At 42.1% G+C, this 23878-nt stretch overlaps 1 protein-coding gene across 1 annotated transcript in view; it reads left to right on the top strand.

Moving 5' to 3' along the window:
• LOC126236889 (DC-STAMP domain-containing protein 2) overlaps positions 1 to 23878 on the top strand; it is a 291191-nt gene that overhangs the window by 101869 nt on the left and 165444 nt on the right. The window contains exon 6 of the mRNA XM_049946567.1: positions 8386 to 8649. Within this exon, the coding sequence (XP_049802524.1) occupies positions 8386 to 8649 (264 nt within the window). The remainder of the gene's footprint in view (positions 1 to 8385; positions 8650 to 23878) is intronic.

Raw genomic sequence — 23878 nt, 5'->3', positions numbered from 1 at the left:
GATGCCAGTGCTGGAGCTACTAGAGGCTGCCAAGGCTGAGAACCATCGCAGTGCGGCAGAGTCACAGCGGGGAGAGGAGGTAACGTCCCCTGTGAAACCAATACAGGTGCTGGCAATGGGGAAGCCGGTGTCCGAGAGGTCGGAGGGTGGGTGCCCGAACGTGGACGTAGCTGATTTTGGTGACGACGTACCACCCGATCCCCCGCCTGCAAGGTATAGAGCCGGCGGCCATTTCGGCGCAGGACCACCGCCGGTATCCAACGTGGATTGCGACCAAACCCACGGGCCCAGACCGACATACCCAGTGGAAAGCCAGGTACTTCGTTTTGTGAAGACTGGCAAGGACCAGGCCGGAGGAGGTGCAGCAGAGTCCTAGGTTGACGCCCATGGAGGAGCTCTGCGGGGCTGCGGTCGCCCATTGGTGTGGTCCGGTATGCCGTCAAGAAAAACGTCAAGGCTTCCTCAGCAGGAAATTCGTGCACATACTTTTTCATCTGCGTCTTAAATGTGCGCACCATGTGCTCGGCTTCCCCATTCGATTGTGGATGGAAGGGGGGAGAGCAAACGTGCCGAATACTGAAGCGCCTACAAAAATCCTGGAAGGTCTGCGAAATAAACTGCGGTCCATTGTCTGAGACCAGGGTGATTGGCAGACCTTCCACAGAAAAGATTTTTGCTAGTGCCTGGATTGCAACTTCTGAAGTGGTTGAGGAGCAGCGAACCACATATGGGAATCGGGAATAAGCATCAATGACAATGAGCCAAAAGCCATTGAGAAACGGGCCCGCAAAATCGATGTGAACACGTTCCCATGCTTGTTTTGCCGGCGGCCATGAAGAGAACGCTGCCCTGGGAGATGCTTGTTGGCTCGCACACTGGGAACAGGCGGCCACCAAGTGCTCAATTTCTCTGTCAATACCGGGCCAGTACACATGTCTGCGAGCCAAGGTTTTAGTACGGGAAACACCCCAGTGCCCCGCATGTAATAACGTGAGGACCTCCCTTCGTAAACCTGCAGGAACAACCACGCGAGGAGCTGTATCATCGGTAGCCAGAAGGAGAACTCCTTCCAAGACCGAGAGGCGGTCTCGTAGAAGAAAATAATTACGAAGAGGGTCCGAGGCCCGGCCCGGAGGGCGGGAGGACCACCCCTGCTGAATGAGGCGAACTACTTGCCGGAGAACCGGGTCAGCTGCCGTTTCCCTGGCGACTCGAGAACTAGTGATCGGAAAGCCATCAACTGCTTGGCGGGATGCCACATCCAAATGAAAACACATAATCTCCTCTCGATTGAACGTAGGATCCGGGCCCTCCGGAAGACGGGAAAGAGCGTCGGCGTTGGCATGCTGTCCTGTAGGGCGAAAATGAATGTCATAATGGTACTTAGAGAGGAACAAGGCCCAGCGCTGTAGTCTGTGGGCCGCCCTATCCGGAATCTGAGAGGCGGGGCCAAATAACGATATTAACGGCTTATGGTCAGTGATTAACTGAAACTTCGTGCCGTACAAGAAAGGGTGAAACTTGGTAACAGCGTAGACAATGGCCAAAGCCTCTTTTTCCACCTGGGAGTAATGGGCCTGCGCGGGACTAAGCGTTTTAGACGCAAACGCCAGTGGTTGCTCGGAACCGTCTGCGTTGCGATGGGCCAGGACTGCCCCCACCCCATACTGCGAAGCATCTGTAGCCAGGACCAACAGCTTATGGGGATCAAAAGTAGCCAAACAAGGGGCTGAAGTGAGGAGGCCCTTCAACGAGGTGAACGCTCGCTCGCATGCAGGCGACCAATCAAATGGAACACCCTTGTGCAGAAGGCAGTACAGGGGGTGGGCTATAGTGGAAGCCCTGGGAATGAACCGGTGGTAATAGGCTATCTTGCCTAAAAAAGCTTGTAACTCTTTCAGCGAAGTGGGCCGAGGAAGGTTGACGGTACCTTGGACCAAACTTCCTAGTGGCTGTATGCCATGCCGAGATATGGTGTAGCCCACATACTCAATGGACGGTTGGAAGAAGGTTGACTTATGCAGGTTGCAACGCAAGCCCACAGACCTGAATTTGAGAAAGAGGGTGCGAAGGTTGTGCAAGTGTTCCTTCGTGCTGCGGCCTGTGACAATTATGTCATCCAGGTAATTAATACAATGAGGGATTGTCGACGTGACATGCTCAAGATAACGCTGGAATATCGCCGGGGCACTGGATATTCCAAAAGCCAACCGCTGGTATTGGTAAAGGCCAAACGGGGTGTTGACGACCGTCAGCCGTTTGGAGTCCTCATCAAGAGGTATCTGATGATAAGCCTCCGACAGATCGATTTTCGAAAAATATTGGCCACCCGCCACGGCGGAGAACAATTCATCAGCACGAGGCAAAGGATAGGTGTCCACCACCAATTGGGAATTAATGGTGGCCTTGAAATCGCCACAAAGACGTAAGTTTCCTGAGGGCTTCTTGACAATAACGAGGGGCGAAGCCCACTCACTGGAAGAAACGGGAAGAACGACCCCTAGGGCTGTCAGCCGGTCTAGCTCTTCCTTTACCTGAGGGTGGAGAGCCAAGGGGATCTGTCTCGCGCGTAGAAAACGCGGGCGAGCCGACGCCTTCAACGTTAAGTGAGCTTCAAAATCGGAAACACGCCCCAGGCCCTCCTCAAAAATATCTGGAAAGTCTGAGATCAAAGATTCCAATGAGTGATAGGGAACGTCTTCGGAGACCAACTGTATGGTGTCAGCAATAGAAAAACCGAAAGCTTGAAAGGCATCCAGGCCAAAAAGGTTAGCGGAGCCCGCATCACTGACAACAATAAAAGTAATAGGCCGAGTGACTGATTTGTAAGTCACGTCGGTAGTGAATTGACCCAGTAGGGGAATGAACTGTTTACCATAACCGCGTAGACGCTGGTAAACTGGCGCCAACGGGGGCGATCCAAGGTCGGAATAAGTTTGTGCATTCAACAACGAAACTGCCACCCCCGTATCTACTTGCAGTTGTAACCGGCGCGACCGAACCGACACCTCGATAAAGAGTTTGTGGGCCGATGCGTCGGGAGCCTGGCCCGATGAAACTTCCTGAATGTCAACGTCCATGTCCTCTGTACTTGCTTCCTTCGATGCCTTTGAGGCTGAGCGGCAAACTTTAGCAATGTGACCTTTTTTATTACATTTGCGACAAACGGCCCAATGCTGGGGGCACTCTGACCGATCGTGATGTATATAGCACGACGCACAGGACGGCAACAGGGGCCGGCGGCCGGAATTCTGTTTACGCGCCGTGCGGGAGCGGCCGCAATGGCCGGATTGTACCGCTCGCACGTCGTCCACCCCGGACACAGTGGACGCGGCCGCGCCACCCTGAACCTCCGCGACGTCGCACCACGCTTCCAGCTGTTGACCTGCCGCGTGAGAGACTTCATACGATTGAGCAATGGACAGAACTTCCTCGAGGGAAGGGTCTTCTAACTGCAGGGCCCGCTGCCGGACCTCCCTATCAGGGGCCGAACGAACAATGACGTCGCGTACCATAACGTGGGCATACGACTCTCGCGACTGCTCCGTGACAAAATGACACTTGCGACTAAGACCGTGCAGGGTAGCGGCCCACGCCCGGTAAGACTGATGGGGCTGTTTCTTCCATTGATAGAACTCGACCCTAGCCGCCACAACATGCGTGCGGCGGCGATAATATGAAGACAGCAACGAACACAATGCGTCAAAAGACAAGGACGAGGGTTCCTGCAACGGAGCTAGCTGCCGCAAAACTTGATACAGCGAGGGAGATATCCAAGACAAGAAGAGAGCACGACATACCTCCGCATCGGCAACATGAAACGCCTGGAAATGCTGCCGAAGGCGATGTTCATATGCGTCCCAATCCTCCGCCGTCTCGTCATACTGGGGAAAGGGAGGAGGGAACTGTGCCGGAGCAGACGGCGTGGAGAGCAACGCCGGAAGCACTTGTTTCATGGTGGCCATGAGTTCCGTCTGCTGCGCAACCAAAACTCGCACCAAATCCTCCATGCCGTGGAGAAACTGCGAAACCGGAACAACGACGCAACACGCGAAAGAACGACCCTACTCGTCACCAATTGTGTAGTAACACTGTTCACGTTTACGTCGCACTTCACTTAGCGTAGACCGGGACTGTGTCCTAGGCATGCCCGATGTTGACTGACTGGGCACGGCCCGTGCTGCTGGAGTTGTTGTTGTTGTTCTTCTTGTTGTTACGCCGGCAGAGGTCGCGTCCGAATTCTCGCGTGCCCTCTGGTGGACGGGACTCTACTTGCGGCAACTACCGCCCGTGACGCGCCGTGCCAATGTGCGCCTCCCGCGATCTTTCTGGTGGCTACTACATTTCCTGTCTCTTCTTCAGGTGAGAAATATGAAAGTAATTTGCAGCAAATAGCATACTATATTTTTGTTCCAACTTTCTTCTCATTAATTGTCTATTGATGTATTAAAGATAGATTATACATATTTATAATCGATTTTAACATTAATGAGTAGTCTCAAGCAGTTCATAAAGTAATGGATATTATGTTTTTGTGACTTTGTTTTCCACAGACAGACAGGCACCAGATTTGTTACTTCTGATAGAACTGCGCTGCATTTTTGCTGCAGAGTAGAACTGACCTAATAAAATTGTTTCATAATTATGAAGCTGTGAACTCATCAACAACTTGCAGAACCTTGCCAGCTATTCACTGAATTCAGTATTTCTGATGAATTGAAAGATATTTCTATCCAGGGACGGGAATGGAAAGATGTACAGTGTTTGCTGTACTTTTCCATATGTCAAATGATACTGAGATGTAGAGAGAAAATCCTTCTGTAAATTTCATTCCCAGCTGTCATTATTAAAGATAGGTTGGGTTACAGAATAGAGAAAACTTTTTTGTGTTGATTTGCTGTGACATAAGAGAAGAAATTTCATTTATTTTCGTGCTATCAGATTCTCTTTTCACTAGTGGTCAGTGACTTTTTTTTACAAATGACAGTATTGGATTGAAAAAAATAAGTAAATAAAAACTGTAGCTTTGGCTACATCTATGTAGATTAGAAAAATCCATATGTTAACAATAAGGCAAAATACTCTCCTCATCGTGTGCTATCACATGCCAAAATCTCGTTTTGATGTCTCGAGCAATTTAAGGGATATGAGGTACGCTATTACTGTTTCTATGCTATTAATGTTTCATTCTCATGCATGAGTGGTCAGAAATGAACATGATACATATTTTCCAATTTTTTGAGATTAGAAACACATAGAGACCTCCTGGAAAGTCTAAAGGAAAATTCAATATCTTAGCTAAATTTCATTTCCAGAAACATATGGTGTTATATGCACCAAATGCAAAATCATAGCGACACGTATTTTTCATTATTTTTTTCAGGCTTAATCTGGTGCAAAAATCTTACAAGAAAAATCCAGATAAGTGCGAGTAGCATTCATGCACTGAGGATTCTGAACAAAATTAATTATGTATATAGATAGTTCATCCATCCTGGGAATCAATCATTTCAATGCTTTTTGTTTGTTATTGATATCAATAATGGCAAGACAACAGAATATGTGACATAAATAGCTGTATCTTTTGATTGCACTGACATAGAAGGTCCGATATTTTACATCACCTAGAGACCATAGGTTCTAGCGTGTGCATGAATTTCAACGTGATTCGTACATGATCAGAGGGTACCTTGTACCACTACTAATCATTTTCATGTTCCATTCCCAAATAGGGAAAGGGAAAAATTACTGCCAATATGCCCCCATACAAGCACGAATTTCATTTATCAGTTGAACCGTTCTGCCATCAGTTGCAAGTGCTGTTCTCTTAACAGTCAGATAGCAGAGAGACAGACAGATAACAAAGTGATCAAATAGAGGTCCCAATTTTACCAATTGGGGATGGAAACCTAAAAAATGAGCTCTCAGATTCCTAATTCTTGCTTCTTACAGATGTGATGTTTTGTGATAGTGATTTTTAAATTATATTTCACTAAATCCATTGTATCGGAATATAAAAGTACTTCTGACTGTTTATGCTTTAGCAGAATAGATCTTGCAATCTTGGATTACCCTACACATTTAGGTAGGTTATGTGGAACTTTGTAACCCTTAAGGATGTGGTTGATATGAGTGCTGTAAATGTAGCTTAGGGAGCAAACATTGCAGCCCGGGCCTGGCTGCAGCTTGCAAGCAACAGATGGGCAAGCTGGATGGATGAACATGCTAGCCACAGCTGGATGTCAGCATGGGGCTGACCTGGACTGAGGCGGGCTGGTGGGCCAGTGAGCTGACAACCTACCCAGAACAGGCCAGCCTGCCTGTAGTGGACTGCAGTGGGCCAGCAATCCACTGCACGTGGCTCTGTTGTTAACACCACGACACAGATGGCTGTTTTTGGAGTAATACTGTGAGCAGGAAGCATCTACATCTATGTACATTCTTCATAAGCCATTGCATGGTGCGCAGCAGAGGGTACTGTGTACCACTATTAATCATTTTTCTGTTCCATTAATAATTAGGGCAAGGGAAAAATTACTGCTTATATGCCACTGTGCAAACACGAATTTCACGTGTCTTGTCTTCATTGACCCTACATAAAATGTACACTGGCTACAGTATAATGATTCAGCAATCAGCTGCTTGTGCCATTCCCTAAATTTTCTCAATAGTGTTTCATGAAAAGAAAGTCATCTTCTCTCCAGGAGTTCCCATTTGAGCTCATGAAGGATCACCATAATACTCTCATGTTGACTGAACCTACTGGTAACAAATCTAGCACCACATCTCTGAATTGCATCAACGCTTTCCTGTAATCCAACGTAGGGGGCCCCCAAACATTTGAACAGTACTCAAGAATAGGTTACACGAAAGTTCTGTGCCATGTTCTTTTAATGCTGATGAATGGCATCAATTTGTGTCCATTGATGATCGCAGTTCTGCACCATCTCACCTAGTATGATATGATCTGGGAGGAGGTTCCATTCTTCCAATAATTTGAAGAGGTACAGTGGTGTTTCCACTGGTGTCATGGTATGGGAAGATATCGGGTATGACTTCAGCACAGGGCTGGTAGCGATTGAGGGAACTTCGATGGCACAGTTGTACATCATGGACATCCTGTGTCCTTAAGTTTTACCTGTCAATTGACAGTATCGTGTCGCCACTTTTCAACAGAACAATGCTTGTCCACACACAGCATATGTCTCTATGAACTGTCTGCATGACAGTGCAGACATGCCACCAAGAATCCTAGATCTTTCCCCCATAGACCATGTGTGGGACCAACTCAGACTACATCTCCGACAAAGAGCCAGAATTGTGGACCAATTACAACAATTGTGAGTCAGTTTGCTTGAGGACAGGCTGCAATGCTTTTGTGACACCCCTCTCAACTGAATCAGTGCAAGCATCTAGGCTAGAGGGGGCACAGTGTTGTACTGAAAAGTGGGCTCAAGCTGCTAAGTTATTTGTAGATTTGACTCAGTTTCATGATCACTACAGTAAAGTTATATAGCTTCTCAAGTTGTGAAGTTTCATTTCATTTCTTCCACCCCATCTGAGTGCATCACATTTTTGGTCAGGCAGAATGTATAAGGCAAACCAAATGTGTTGTACAAACAAAGTACTGTGACTGCTCTTTGTGAAGCTGCTAAACTTGATTGGTGATCTACTGGACTACATTTCAAATGGTCACCTATTTGTTCAAATTAGGTGACAATGGCACATGTGGTGGTGTGGAGCCACACTGCAAAATTTATACACTAGAGCCTATCTCTTAAAAACACACAACAACCAAAGAAAGTACAAAATAAATCACTAAAGCAAAATGAAAACAAGAAAATATTTTATATTTGCTACCTCTTGCATGTAATAAGTAAAAGTAAACTACATGCTAGTTACATACCAAGTAGTGCTGCAGCTGATACAATTACTGTGAAAACTGATGCACTGCTGAAATGAGGAAGGAGTGTCTACTCCCATATTCATAGCCCCATCTTCTGCTGTTTCTTCGTCTTCAAGCCTCTCATCTGTCCTAAGGTGTGCAACTTTAATATTCACCCTGCCCACTCCATTGGCAAATTTATTCACTCAAGGGAGACTGTATCATCACAAAAGTGCATGGCGTCTGTGTGCCTCTGACAAAAAACAACAATTGAAAACAGCACCACATTGTCACAAGCCTTCTGTATGTCTCTTTGTACTGTTCATTATTCCTGCTATATGCTGAATGAATAATTTTTCTCATATTAATTTTAGTGTAGGAAATAAGTCATTGCTAAATTATTGATATTATGTGCTACTAAAATCTTCATGTGTTAAAGTGACAAAATTATTTATAAATATATTGGTTCAAGTTATTTTAACTTTCATAACTTGTTGTAGTGCGAGTCATCAAGAGTGCTGCAAGCTGGTTAGGTAGTATTATCAACATCTGCAATAAGGAACTTGGAACCCCATTTGAACGCTGCATGCGTGTATTTGAGCCAGCGATTTCTGACTGTGTGGCTGCACTTGGACCTCTTTTCTCTTGGCTTTGCTCAATTGTGTATGTAGGACAGGCCTTATGTTTTATCTTCAAGGTCTTGGATCTAATATGTGCCTTGGTTGATCTCATTAAAGACACAGTCACTGGACCAATAAAGAAAAGTAAGTTTTGTGATTGTCAACAAATGGGCACCAATTACAATTAATACATTATTAAATGTAATATAGCTAGTAACTTCAAAACTTTGGTCTTTTGTTCGTTATTCCTTTGCCCCTTTTTTATCATTGAGTTAGTTGTTTATGGTAGATCTTGAATTTATAGATACAAAATCTGATTGGAAACATTTCTTTCAATATTACTGATGGTTAAAATGTCAATCATATTAGCAGAATTCCCAATTATTATCTGATGAAATAGCTTCTTATACTTCAGTAGCTTGTGACCTGTTCCAATATGAATAGGATCGTAAGATGGGGGGGACATAAAACCATAGCTTTAGCTAGTACAAGTCTTAAATAAATGTGAACTCAAATATACAACCACAGAGAACAGGTTGTTATATAGAGCAAACAAAAGATTCAGATGCTAATTTGGGGTTCTAAGATCATAGTATTGAAAGTAGATTGCTACATAGCAGATTAATGTGATAACAGATTAATGCATTCCTTCAGGAGTATCACATAGAGATTAAGTGTATAAAATATTCATTTTTTTCTATGAAATTCTTAGGTGTAATTTCTATCCGTGATGAGGTAAGATGTTAGCATTATTAATAAAACAAGATGTAAAGGTTAGTGACTATTTTCAGGAAAAATGACAATGATATGAACAGACAATACCATTATTAGAAGAAAATTCTATGTGGTCAATAATCAAAGATGCTCTATTTAGGAATTAATGGGAGAGCAAAGTCAAGTGGAAGTTATGTATTCCACAAACAGTAGCAAACTATTTCCTATGGCTCATACACAAAGGAATTTGCATTTTGGAATACGTAAATATATCAAAACTATGAATCAAAAATCTAAATAGAAATGTAAGGAGCACATGAAGAACACGTGAGGTGTGCCAAAAATTTGAGGAGGATAATATTAAACTATCTTACAAATTGTACCTCATAATTCCTAAAGCTTTGCATGATCTTAGTGCAGCAGATTTTTTTGGCCAATTAAAAAAAGGTAGAGGAGGGGTAACATATATTTTTGTTCTTATTGAATTTTGGTCGAAATATATAAAACTATATCCAATTAAACAAGAAAAAGTGGCCAGAGTAATAAACTGCTTAAGAGAATACTTTGTAGATATAAGTAAACCACACAGATTATTAGCATATAATGGCTCACAATTCACAATTAACAGTTTTAAGGAATTTCTAGCTTAGGAGGGTGTTAAACATATGACAGTAGCAAAATACTATCCGCAATTGAACCCTTGTGAACGTATAATGAAAGAAATAGGACAGTTATGGAGAACGCATTGTTCTGAAAGATATACTACTTGGACTCAGAGGATTCCTGGTTTTAGATGATAATATACGAATTCTCACAAATTCTACAGGACTATCACCAGTGGAGGTGATGAATAAAAATTTTATTGGAGAACCTATATTAAAAATATTCAAATGACCATAGAATTAGAAGAATTACATAGGATAGTAGATGACAGTCTACATAGGCAAGTAGAATTCTGGGTGAATAAATATAATGAAAAGGCAAATACACCTTTCTTTAATACAGATGAATTAGTACTAGCTAAGGATTATCATCAAAGATCAAATGTAAAGAAAGAGATGATGTAACATTTCTGAGATATTGTGGACCTTTTAGAATAATGAATGTACCACATTCACAAGTAGTGTTTCTGGTAGACCCTAAAATGGAGCAAGAGATAGGACTGTATGAGATTGATACAATAAAGAAATTTAAGACCTCAAGAGAATGTGCCATTTTTGCAGATTAGGCAGATCGATGACCACCAGGTTCCAAGTTAATTGCTTCATTACTTCATGTTAAGTTTTCCGCAAAGCAATTTATTTGTCTTTAATTATCCTGATGATTATATTTTACATCCCTCTATTACTGGTCTACTTTACATCATGAAAGTAAAAGCGAAAGCCTGTTATTTGGACACAAAGAGTATGAAATATGAAAATAATGATTATAAGGTCTATTTGAGTACATGTAAAGTAATTTTTTATATTTTATACATGAGATTTTCTTCTTTTCCTGTTCTCTTATAAACAGTCATTCTGTTTTGTATATCTTTCATAGGGGTATTTGGTCTTATAAGGTGCTAAACATGTAATGCAAGCTGTTAAGTACAGAGGGACTTACAGTCCAATATATGCGTTTCACAGTGGTGAAATATTGTGAGGGGCCATTGCATACAGACATGTTGACTAGCATGTAGTTACCAATCTCTACTAGCTACTCATGGGGGTATACTTACGATCCATTCTGTAGAGCATGCCAACTACATTTTGTCACACGGCATCTCGGTGAGGAACCCATCAGGAAGGGTACCTTGGGGTAGAGGTTGGTATGGGAGCCTGTCTTTGGGAATCTTGTCTTCTTTATTTCTTCAATCCTAACATATGCATTCTTATATTTTCCTTTCATTTTTCTCCAACAGGAGTTCTGGTTCCTTCTTCCTTCTTTCCAGATTCATACATTTCTATCACTGAAACCCTTCATTTATCCATTCCATATTGTGACAAATATAACCTGTTTCACAAGTAGTACCAAGAGATGGAATGGGGTAACACACAAAAGACATATTGACATAGACAATGATATTTTTTAATGCATGGAAAGAAGGTTGTGGGTATTATGTTAAGACGCATTTGTCAGTAATGTCAGTTGAATGATGTGAGAGGGAGGGGTGCCAACAATACCACAACAAATGGAAAGCTATATACTAACAAGTACATGAAAATGGAATGGCAAGGAACATGAACTGTTTTGCTGAGATCACGATAGATGGCATTAGCGTTATCACTGATAAGAAAATGTGGATGCCTTGTTTAACAGATGAGGAGCAAAATTAATCTAAGAAAAAACTTTTGTTATCTCAGAAGAGAGCACTAGCACTTGAAGGGTTTGTGTGAATATAAGAAAACCACAATAATTGTGAATATACACGATGGAAAAAAAATCACAACACCCAGAAGGAGGTGTGCGAGATAAACGAAAGTTGGTAGGTGTGTTACACCTGAAAGATGATGTATATTCAGATTTCACACCAGTTGCATAAAAGTAGTGTTAATAGCCTAGTAGCGCCACTATGAGGATGCAAATCAGATTTGCTTTATATAAGCACTGTAATGGTCTTGAGCATTAGATACCTTTCAGAATGGACATAGTGGTGGATGCTAGAAGAAATGCCTTTAAGATGATGAAGATCCCATTATCAACAGCTGACTGTGCATGGTAATAGGGTACGTGGTGAAGCCAGATGTTACTCGCAACATGGTTGTTGCCAGCGGTGGTCATGGGAAGATATGGTTGCAAGATGACTGAGCTTTGGATGGCCATGTGACATTACTGAGAGGGAAGACTGTCATGTTTGGTGTATGGCCATGCCATATTGTGCTGCACCTGCAGCAGCAATTCTAGCAGCAGTTGGCACAGTGACTAAACAAATTGTTACAAGTTAGTTATTTCAAGGACAGCTCCCCGAGCCAGAAGCCCTGTAGCGTGCACTCCACTGACCCAGACCGACACCATTTGCAATTTCAGTGGCATAAAGTGAGAGTTCATTGGAGGGTGGAGTGGAGGTTTGTTGTGTTTTCTGACAAAAGCCGGTTCTGCCTTGGTGCTAGTGATGGCCATGTGTTGGTTAGGAGGAGGCCAGGTGAGCACTTGTGACCAGTCTGTCTGGAGCCTAGACACTGTACCTACACCTGGAGTTATGGTCTGGGATCCGATTTTGTATGACAGCAGGAGCACTTTCACATTTTTCCTCGCACCTTGACAGCAAATTTGCACATCAGTCCAATGATTCAATCTGTTCTGCTGCAATTTATGAACAGTATTCCAGGGGGAGCTTTCTGACAGGATAATGCTCACCTACATATTAGGCTGTTATAACCCAATATGCCCTACTGAGTGTCGACATGTTGCCTTGGCCTGCTTGATCATCGGATCTGTCTCCAGTCGAGCTTGTATGGGACATCAGATGACAGCTGTAGAATCATCCACAACCAGCCATAACCGTCCCTGTATTGACCAACCATGTGCAACAGGCCTGAGACTTCATCCCCCAAATTTACATCCAGAACCTGTATGACACAATGCATGCACATTTTCATGCTTAGATTAAACATTCTGACAGCTACACCATTTATTAGTGTAGCAGCATTTCACAGTTGCAATGGTTTTTCTGGCACTTACATCTTGCAATGTTAATCACTTAAATATGTTACCTAGACAAATGTATTCCTGAAATTCCATTACTATGCATTCATTATTTATTGGTACTGGGATTTTTTCCATCAGTGTATTATGTGTTTTAACCCAAGAATGCAAATCTTAAGAGCAATTAAGTAAATGGTTTGTATGTTACAATAATAAAAAAGATTGACTAGAAATAACAGCCAACAAAGACATGTTCTTAACAGGATATAAGTATCCACACTGTAATATCTGTTGCTAATATTTGTCTATATATTTGAAAGGGAAAAATAACAGATAAAAGGTACACTTGCCTGAATTTTTCCATTTTTTTTATTTTTGAAGTAAGTTGGATGCAACTATGTGAATAATAAGGAACAAGGAACAATATTATAATCTAGTAACAAGTAATGAGTTCTTGATGAACAGCCCTTAAAGACAAGTACATGTAAGTGAAGACTTGTTGAGAAATACTTGGATAACATACATGTGAGCTACAGCAATTCAAGAAGCATAAAGACATGGTATGAATGTAGGAGGCAGGAAAATTTTGTTTGAAATAGACAGGTAAAAGTCACTAAGCTACTGAGAAACTTTGATGTTGGAAATTATCAAAGTAAGGGTCATAAGCTGTGCATACAATTTCAAATTTTAAAGTGGAGTGGATCCAGTTTTATGTATGGGAGACATTAAGGATGGATGGACATGTAGGAGGGGTGGTCTAGTCTTTGGTCTGGTGAATCGATGGAAGGGATTATTTGTACCATATTATGGATATATTGGAGAGCAAAGGATAGGCAGACCAATAGTAGGGATGACTTATGCCTAGGTCAGGTGGATTCATAGAAGGACTGACCTGTACTGTTTCTTTACGTAGGGGGAGAAGGAGAGGGACACACGTCACAAAGACAACATTGTATTTTCACACTATTGGCACAAGGATAAGTGTGAGTGCATTTCTTCCAGAATTATGAAGATGTATAACGATGATGAGTCATGCTGTTAAGGTGCTCTCTATATTAGTCAAAAGCAAACGGGCTTACCTGGGCAATGACTGATCTTCGTTTCTGTACATGTTGACTTATCACAAATCTGAGATTCACAATCATGGAAAGTTGTATAGAGTAAAATGTCAACATGTAATTCCTTGTGGTAAATAAAATTTAAACCTTGTACATCTTGATAAAGTAGGAGAGATTTGGTTGTTACAAGCCAGTCACATGAGACTACCATTGATTAAGAATAATGAAATCGTTATACAGCCTGACTGATCGTGGCAAGTACTTCACAGGGATTTTGACAAGGCAGATGTCGAAGCCTCTAATTGTTAGCTCTTCCAACTTATAATTGTGTGCTGTGCTTTAGCCGGATCATGCATCATTATAAATGCCGATGTATCACTTAACTGAGTAACTTTATTGATTGATGACAGAGAGCAGATACTTGAATAACATTGTGAAAACTGTAACTGTACAGGAGACTGAAGTAAAAACGAACTGCCTCTAATTACTATACAAAGTCTCTGTCATGTTTGTAACTATCAACAGTCAAGGGATGCTGTAACGCCACAGAGCACAACACAGAAAACCTAGTGCCTCTGGAGTGCAGTGTGTGAACTCTGACAGATCACCTGAACATACACAGCAGCTGATTTCAACCTCATTTCTTGGCAAAATCATCACTAAACTGTCACCACAGCAGCTCCCTCAGAGGAAGTGGACCACCCTACAGAAAGTGTGGAGGAAATTCACTTGTCATCCGGAGAGTGTTGTGCATAATGTAGGTGCTGGTGCTGGTGGCCAAAGTCATCATACCTTAGTCAATTGCAATTTCTGGAACACACCTACTGGCTTTGCTTGGTCAATAGAGATGGCAGTGGGCTTGCCATTTACTTATTTATCAACAGTGCATGCTTCTCATTGTAGGACTCTATGGGACCTTCATAAATCAGTTGAAGGGACGGTCTGACGCCATCTGTAGGAAACACGGCATCAATACAGGTTTCCAGGTCATGGTGTACATAGGTGGAGATGTCCCAAGTCGAGAAGGGTGGCAAGGGCAAACCTGGAAAATGTGTCCCCTTCACTGACGAATGAAGTTGCTATGGTGGTGGTCAGAAAAATGGAATGACTTCGTGTCTACATATTCTCTCGGTACGAATAGCACTTCACAATAAACTAGCTCTGTCAATGATGAATCTAAGTTGGGTTCCTAAGCACTTCTTAGACCAAGGAAGACCATTGTTAGAGCTGTAATCCAATTGGTATGATGACACGTGTGTGCTGCCTTCAGTGAATAGTGCTAGCATTCTGTAATACTGTTAATGGACGACTGGTAACTTGTTGTTTTTTGGTGAAGAGCGCTGTAGAATTTGTTCAAGTGAGCTGAAAGGTCAGATTCGAAAAGGTGGCCATGGTCCATTGATATGTCTAGTGGGCAACCAAATCAAGCAGTTCAGCTTGCGACAAATGTATAGCCTAAAGTTTCTATGGAAATGTTGAATATTGGCACTGCTTCTGGTCAGCGAGGTAATCAGTTGATTGTTAGAATGTAATGTTGGCCAAAAGATGAAGGCAATGGTTGTAAACATCAATATGTACATGTGAAAATTGTGTAGTTGAATCTGGGAAGTCCTCCACAGGTGCAAACACAAGCAGAAAACTTTGCTTTGCTGGCACTTGATGCTTTTTGAATTCACTCTCAATAGTCTTTTTGAACTCCAGGCCAAACAAATCATTGTGAGACTAGGCGAAATTTTGGTCTGATGCCAGGATGACACAAGCTATGCATACTGTCAGCTGTTCACTGTTGAAATGTAGCTGGTGAGAATGGATGAGGTTTTCCAGTCAAAATATAATTTGACATCTGCACCAGGAACATCAAGAAGTTGCAACTCTAAGGCTGATGATATATCCTTGAGGAGATTCTGGAGTTCCTGGTCAGCCTCTTGTGGCTTGGTGAGTCACACAAAATCAATAGTGTTTGAAATGTTGCTGACATAGGAAAGACAATCTGCTACTACATTGTCAATTCCAGAGATGTGTTTGATGTTGATCTTAAACTGGGTGATAAATACAAGTTGATTATGTTGACAAGGCGAATGGTTGTTGTTGTTTTGCCAGAATGTATAAGTGAGCAGCTTATGGTCTGTATAAACAGTAAAGTCTTTGGTTTATAGTTTCGGTCGAAATTACTTGATGGCCTCATAAATAACAAGTATTGCCCTCTCATATGTGCTCCACTTTTGCCATGATGGAAATAGCTTATGTGAGAAAAAAAGACAGGTGCAGCCCCACACCATCATGGAACTGCTGTAATGCTTCAGCCATAGCTGTTTGACTTGTGTCTACAACTGGTGCGATGGGTACATCCAGCTCAGGGTATGCAAGGAGTGCTGCATCTGCTATGCTCTGTTTTGTCACTTTGAAGGCACAGTCCGTTGACTGAGTCAGTGAGCTGCCCTTGATTTTAGGACCAGTGAGTGCCGCGATCAACAGTTTTTGTAGCTCAGTCGAGTGTGGCACTTGTTTATGATAGAAGTTTAGCATGCCCAAAGCAGCATCATAATTCTTTAGCAATATTTGATCGAGCAATTTGTGGGATGGCTTCATTTTGATAGTGAGCCTGCAGATGAAATCTGTTGTCCTAGAAAGTTGAACTGCGGCTGACAAAACATGCACTTAGCTGTTTTGAGAACTGTGCCTTATTGTTGTACCCACTTAAAAACTTCAATTAAATTTATGCTGCTCAGCAGTAGACATAAATACAAGAATATTGTCTAAGTAGGCAAAGCAAGTACTGAGTTGATAAATCCTCGCTGTGTCTGCGCAGCCTTCCTTTGGCCGAATGTCATAAAAAGGCTCTCAAACAATCCAAATGGTGAGATGATGGCTGTCTTTGGAATATCTTCCTCTATCACTGCAATTTGTGTAAAAACCTTAGCACTATCAATCTTACTGAGCAAGGTTGCTCTGGATAAAGCATGATTATAGTCACTTAACAGAGGCACTGAGTTCTAGTCAGGTCTGTTAGAGTGTTAAGTGCATAATAGTTTCCATGCAGATGCCACACACCACCCTTCGTTGGTACAAGGTCAAATTCAGATGGTCATGGACTACTGGATGGATGATTGATGCCCTCCTTCAGGATGGCACCAAATTCCACATTCACAATGGATAAGCAATCATCGAGCTAAACATCTGGGTCAAGACAAGATAAGCAGACCATCAGTAGTCTTAATTTGAGATACGGTGTTGTGGTATACCTATGTAGGCACCCCAGTTGGGCAGTCGGGGCTGGAAACTGTAGCAGTAGGCGAACTTGCCATCACACCTGGCTGCTTCTACAATGTTGGCTATGTGCACATCAGTTTCCATTCCCACTAAGATCACACCGAGATAACAGCTCACTGATCTGTTTCGTGATACAGCATAGAAATGCCAGTGTCGACATTGGTGATGTCAGTGTGGTTTATCCTGCACTACAACAAATGAGCAACTCAATTTAAAAGTGAATTAAGATTTGCAAACTATGATAGAAATCCCAGACATGACAATACCATATGTGTTTTCAGACTTGCTTGTGCATTTACTGCCTTTCTGGCCACATAACCTAACATTATGGTATGCACAAGTGGAAGCCAGTTTTTATTATTCCAGAATTACTGTGGGCTCTAAAAAGTTCGCAATTGTGGTGAGCCAGTTAGAACATCGATATGAGACTGAAGATGTAATAATCGTGCCACCTATCACGAACTCCTATGAGAAGTCAGAACTTATGTGTAGAGTCTCTGCATCTCAAGAAGAATGGGTGAGGCAAGTTTTAACACAGGAGAATATTTGAGATTGGAAGCCTCCTCAATATCTCAAACACTTGTGAAGCAAGATTGACACTGGCAAAGTATCAGACAACTTGCTACATGTGTTATGGACCAGTCACCTGTTACCTCAAAAGAAGGCAATAGTAGCATCACAAACAGAGATGACAATGGATGCAGTGGCCGACTCGACTGACAGGATTATGGATGCAATAATGATCACTCCAATAAGTGCAGTGATAGCATTGTGTAGCAGCACATCGCCAACAACTGCAACATTCTTGCAGCCACGGTTGATGTCCTCACCAAACAGATTAGTGAGTTATCATCCTGACATGACCATAGTAGTGAAAGAAACCAGTACCACAAAAGGTCACTAAGCCATCTTCCACAAGCTCTTTGACTTTTGGGACCACAGCACTTCCTGGTCCAAAAATCAAAGGCAGCCCACTGATTCAGTAAATGGACACCATGAGCGCTGCCTTTAAGTGGCAAAACAGGGCATAGCGGGTGCAGCACTCCTCACGTGTCCTGACTGGATGAACCCTTTGCACTAGTTGTAGATGTAAGTCAAATGGCTATAGGTGAGCAGCAGAGCAGCTCCGTGATGGTGTGTGGCAACCACAGGCTTTTTTCTTGCATAAGCTGTCTCCATCATAACAAAAGTGGAATGCATATGACAGGGAACTACTTGCGATGTATGACATGTCAAGTACTTTCGTCCACAACTGGAAGACAGAGACTTTACTTTTTGTACGGAGCATAAGCCGCTCACTTATTCATTACAACAAAACAGCTACAATCACTCATCTTGCCAACAAAATCAACTTTTATTTATTGCCCAGTTTAAGAAGGACATCAGACACATCTCTGGAATTGACAATGTAGTAGCAGATTATCTTTCCCATGCTAGCAGCATTTCAAACACTATCAATTTTGCGTGACTCACCAAGGCACAAGAGACAAACCAAGAACTCCAGAATCTCTTCAAGGAAACAATATCAGCCTTATAGTTACAACTACAGGGCTATTACAAATGATTGAAGCGATTTCATAAATTCACTGTTGCTCCATTCATTGACATATGGTCACGACACACTACAGATATGTAGAAAAACTCATAAAGTTTTGTTCGGCTGAAGCCGCACTTCAGGTTTCTGCTGCCAGAGCGCTCGACAGCGCAGTGAGACAAAATGGCGACAGGAGCCGAGAAAGCGTATGTCGTGCTTGAAATGCACTCACATCAGTCAGTCATAACAGTGCAACGACACTTCAGGACAAAGTTCTACAAAGATCCACCAACTGCTAACTCCATTCGGCGATGTTATGTGCAGTTTAAAGCTTCTGAATGCCTCTGTAAGGGGAAATCAATGGGTCAGCCTGCAGTGAGCGAAGAAACGGTTGAACGCGTGCGGGCAAGTTTCACGCGTAGCCCGCGGAAGTCGATGAATAAAGCAAGCAGGGAGCTAAACGTACCACAGCCAACGGTTTGGAAAATCTTACGGAAAAGGCTAAAGCAGAAGCCTTACCATTTACAATTGCTACAAGCCCTGACACCCGATGACAAAGTCAAACACTTTGAATTTTCGCCGCGGTTGCAACAGCTCATGGAAGAGGATGCGTTCAGTGCGAAACTTGTTTTCAGTGATGAAGCAACATTTTTTCTTAATGGTGAAGTGAACAGACACAATGTGCGAATCTGGGCGGTAGAGAATCCTCGCGCATTCGTGCAGCAAATTTGCAATTCACCAAAAGTTAACGTGTTTTGTGCAATCTCACAGTTTAAAGTTTACGGCCCCTTTTTCTTCTGCGAAAAAAACGTTACAGGACACGTGTATCTGGACATGCTGGAAAATTGGCTCATACCACAACTGGAGACCGACAGCGCCGACTTCATCTTTCAACAGGATGGTGCCCCACCGCACTTCCATCATGATGTTCGGCATTTCTTAAACAGGAGATTGGAAAACCGATGGATCGGTCGTGGTGGAGATCATGATCAGCAATTCATGTCGTGGCCTCCACGCTCTCCCGACTTAAGCCCATGCGATTTCTTTCTGTGGGGTTATGTGAAAGATTCAGTGTTTAAACCTCCTCTACCAAGAAACGTGCCAGAACTGCGAGCTCGCATCAACAATGCTTTCGAACTCATTGATGGGGACATGCTGCGCCGAGTGTGGGAGGAACTTGATTATCGGCTTGATGTCTGCCGAGTCACTAAAGGGGCACATATCGAACATTTGTGAACGCCTAAAAAAACTTTTTGAGTTTTTGTATGTGTGTGCAAAGCATTGTGAAAATATCTCAAATAATAAAGTTATTGTAGAGCTGTGAAATCGCTTCAATCATTTGTAATAACCCTGTAGCTGACATTCCAGGTGCAGATGTCAGATTGTATTGTGACTTACCTTCTTGAAAACCTCATCCATTCTCGGCAGCTACATTCCTCAGATGCACCTCTGACAGCATGCATAACTTGTGTTATCCTGGTATCAGACCAACATTCTGCATAGCCCCACAATGATTTGTTTGGCCTGGAGTTCTAAAAGGCTGTTGAGAGTGGACTTCTAAATATGTCAGATGCCAGACAAGTTTCCCGCCAAATGCAAGCACCTGTGGAGGACATTCCAGACTCACATACATGATTCACACATGTACGTATTAATGTTGTAGGTCTGTTGCCTTCATCTAATGGCCAATGTTACATTGTGACCATTTATTTATTTATTTATTATCTTTTTTTGCATATAGTCACCAACTGGTGACTTTTGCAAACGTCATAGCATTTTTGTACAATTTTTGTATAAACAGTAGTAATTTGCAATTCACATGTACAAGAAGCCACTTATGGGTGATGCACTTGGCAATATATGGTACAGTACTTCATAATGCAACATACAGTTGTTACATAGTATAGGTATTTGAATTTACAGCATGTTGTTACAAAAATAATATATATTACAATCACCTCAGAATAGTACATCGTATCGATAGAAGAGTTAGGCCTACATGTAAGAATAGCTACATTTTAATACCGGTATTCATTCAGTGAGTACAAACATTTGAGAGTTAAGAATGATTTTAATTCCTTTTTGAATACTTTACCTCTGTGGCATATTATAGCACTTGGCCATTAATCCAAGAACTATGATCTGTTGTCTTTAGTTCTATTTCTTGATAAGCAATCTTTTTGTCTTGTGCTATGGGTATGCACATCAGAGCACTTAGTTTCATTATTTTTATGGTCCACAAAGAATGTTATTAATTTGTACAGATACAAGGAATATACTGTTAGATATTTATGTTGTACAAAGGTTTCCCTACATGAATCTCTAAATCCTAGCCGATGCATGGTCCTGATTGCTCTTTTCTGCCAAGATCAAATGATTTACTTACTGGTCAGAAGCAGTGCCAATAGACAACATCTCCACAGGAATCTTAGCCTATACATTTGTCGCAAGCTAGACTGCTCGATTTGGTTGTCTGCTACATGTATCAATGGACCATGGCCACCTTTTCAAATCTTACCTGTCCGCTCATCTGAACAAATTCTGCAGTACTCTTCACTATAAAACAACAAGTTACCAGCCAGCCAGTAACAATATTACAGAATGCCAGCACCATTCACTAAAGGTAGCATTCATGTGTCATCGTACCAATTGGACTACAGCTCTATTGATGGTTGTACTTGGTCCAAGAACTACATACAAACTTATCTTAGATTCATAGTTGATGGAGCTAGTTTATAGTGAAGTGCTACACCTACTGGGAGAATTTATAGATGCACAGTCTTTCCAAATTTCTGACCACCACCATAGTGACTTCATTCGTCAGTTGAGGGAACACATTTCCTGAATTCACTCTTTCCAACCTTCTTGACATGGCACACCTTCCACCTATGCACATTATGATTTGGAAAAATGTATGCATGATATGGTTTGTATGGATGAAGTCAAATGCTCCTGTGAACCACCATACACAGATCCTCATAGAGTCCTACAACGAGGAGCATGCACTGTGGACGTATCAGTAAATGACAAGCCCTTTACTGTCTCTAGTGACTGAGCAAGCCTGTATGTGTGTTCCAAGAACTGTGACTGATGATGTATCAAGACTTTGACCACCAGCACCACCACTACCTAAGAAACACATGACACATTCGGAAGACAAGTTCATTTCCCAGCATGCTTTCTGTAGGGCACTCCACTCTGCCTGAGCCATGGTTTAGTGATGATTTCACTGAGTGCTGTCACCTGAGATTGACTCGGCTGCTGTTGCAACATGAGCTGTCAAAGAGTTCACACGCTGCCCATCAGAGGCAATTTTTTTTTTTATGTTACAGCATTCTTTGACTGTTTGTGGTTGCAGAGAAGACAGAGACTTTTTCTAGTGTTTGGACACAGTTTGTTTTTACTTCAGGCTCCTATATACTTGAATAACAATGCAAAAACTTTAACAATAGAGGAGCTTGGGAAGTAAAAGAGCTAACTGTACCTAATTTCTATAAAAAGTCTCTGTCATCTCCATAACTGTATTCAGTCAAGGAGATGCTGTAACATCACAGAGCACAACACAGAAAATGCAGCACCTCTGGCAGGCAGCATTTGAACTTTTTGACAGCTCATGTCAGCACAGCAGCTAACGTCAATCGCAGCTGACAGTACTCGATGAAACGGTCACTACACAGTGATGTATAAGCAAAGTAAATGGCTGTTGATAATAAAGATGTAAAATAGGTAAAGAGAAAATTATTTACTTGTGTAATAAAGAAATTTTTCCCGAGGACATGCAGCTTTACTGTATGATTAAATGATGATGGCGTCCTCTTTGGTAAAATATTCCGGAGGTAAAATAGTCCCCCATTCGGATCTCCGGGCAGGGACTACTCAAGAGGATGTCGTTATCAGGAGAAAGAAAACTGGCGTTCTACGGGTCGGAGCGTGGAATGTCAGATCCCTTAATCGGGCTGGTAGGTTAGAAAATTTAAAAAGGGAAATGGATAGGTTAAAGTTAGATATAGTGGGAATTAGTGAAGTTCGGTGGCAGGAGGAACAAGACTTCCCGTCAGGTGACTACAGGGTTATAAACACAAAATCAAATAGGGGTAATGCAGGAGTAGGTTTAATAATGAATAGGAACATAGGAATGCGGGTAAGCTACTACAAACAGCATAGTGAATGCATTATTGTGGCCAAGATAGATACGAAGCCCACACCTACTACAGTAGTACAAGTTTATATGCCAACTAGCTCTGCAGATGACGAAGAAATTGAAGAAATGTATGATGAAATAAAAGAAATTATTCAGGTAGTGAAGGGAGACGAAAATTTAATAGTCTTGGGTGACTGGAATTCGAGTGTATGAAAAGGGAGAGAAGGAAACATAGTAGGTGAATATGGATTGGGACTAAGAAATGAAAGAGGAAGCCGCCTGGTAGAATTTTGCACAGAGCATAACTTAATCATAGCTAACACTTTGTTTAAGAATCATGAAAGAAGGTTGTATACATGGAAGAACCCTGGAGATACTAAAAGGTATCAGATAGATTATATAATGGTAAGACAGAGATTTAGGAACCAGGTTTTAAATTGTAAGACATTTCCAGGGGCAGATGTGGACTCTGACCACAATCTATTGGTTATGACCTGTAGATTAAAACTGAAGAAACTGCAAAAAGGTGGGAATTTAATGAGATGGGACCTGGATAAACTGAAAGAACCAGAGGTTGTACAGAGTTGCAGGGAGAGCATAAGGGAACAATTGACAGGAATGGGGGAAAGAAATACAGTAGAAGAAGAATGGGTAGCTTTGAGGGATGAAGTAGCGAAGGCAGCAGAGGATCAAGTAGGTAAAAAGACGAGGTCTAGTAGAAATACTTGGGAAATATTGAATTTAATTGATGAAAGGAGAAAATATAAAAATGCAGTAAATGAAGCAGGCAAAAAGGAATACAAACGTCTCAAAAATGAGATCGACAGGAAGTGCAAAATGGCTAAGCAGGGATGGCTAGAGGACAAATGTAAGGATGTAGAGGCTTATCTCACTAGGGGTAAGATAGATACTGCCTACAGGAAAATTAAAGAGACCTTTGGAGATAAGAGAACGACTTGTATGAATATCAAGAGCTCAGATGGAAACCCAGTTCTAAGCAAGGAAGGGAAAGCAGAAAGGTGGAAGGAGTAT

This window comes from Schistocerca nitens, chromosome 1 (assembly GCF_023898315.1).
Source record: "Schistocerca nitens isolate TAMUIC-IGC-003100 chromosome 1, iqSchNite1.1, whole genome shotgun sequence".
NCBI lineage: Eukaryota > Metazoa > Arthropoda > Insecta > Orthoptera > Acrididae > Schistocerca > Schistocerca nitens.
This window is presented reverse-complemented; position numbering and strand designations above follow the sequence as displayed.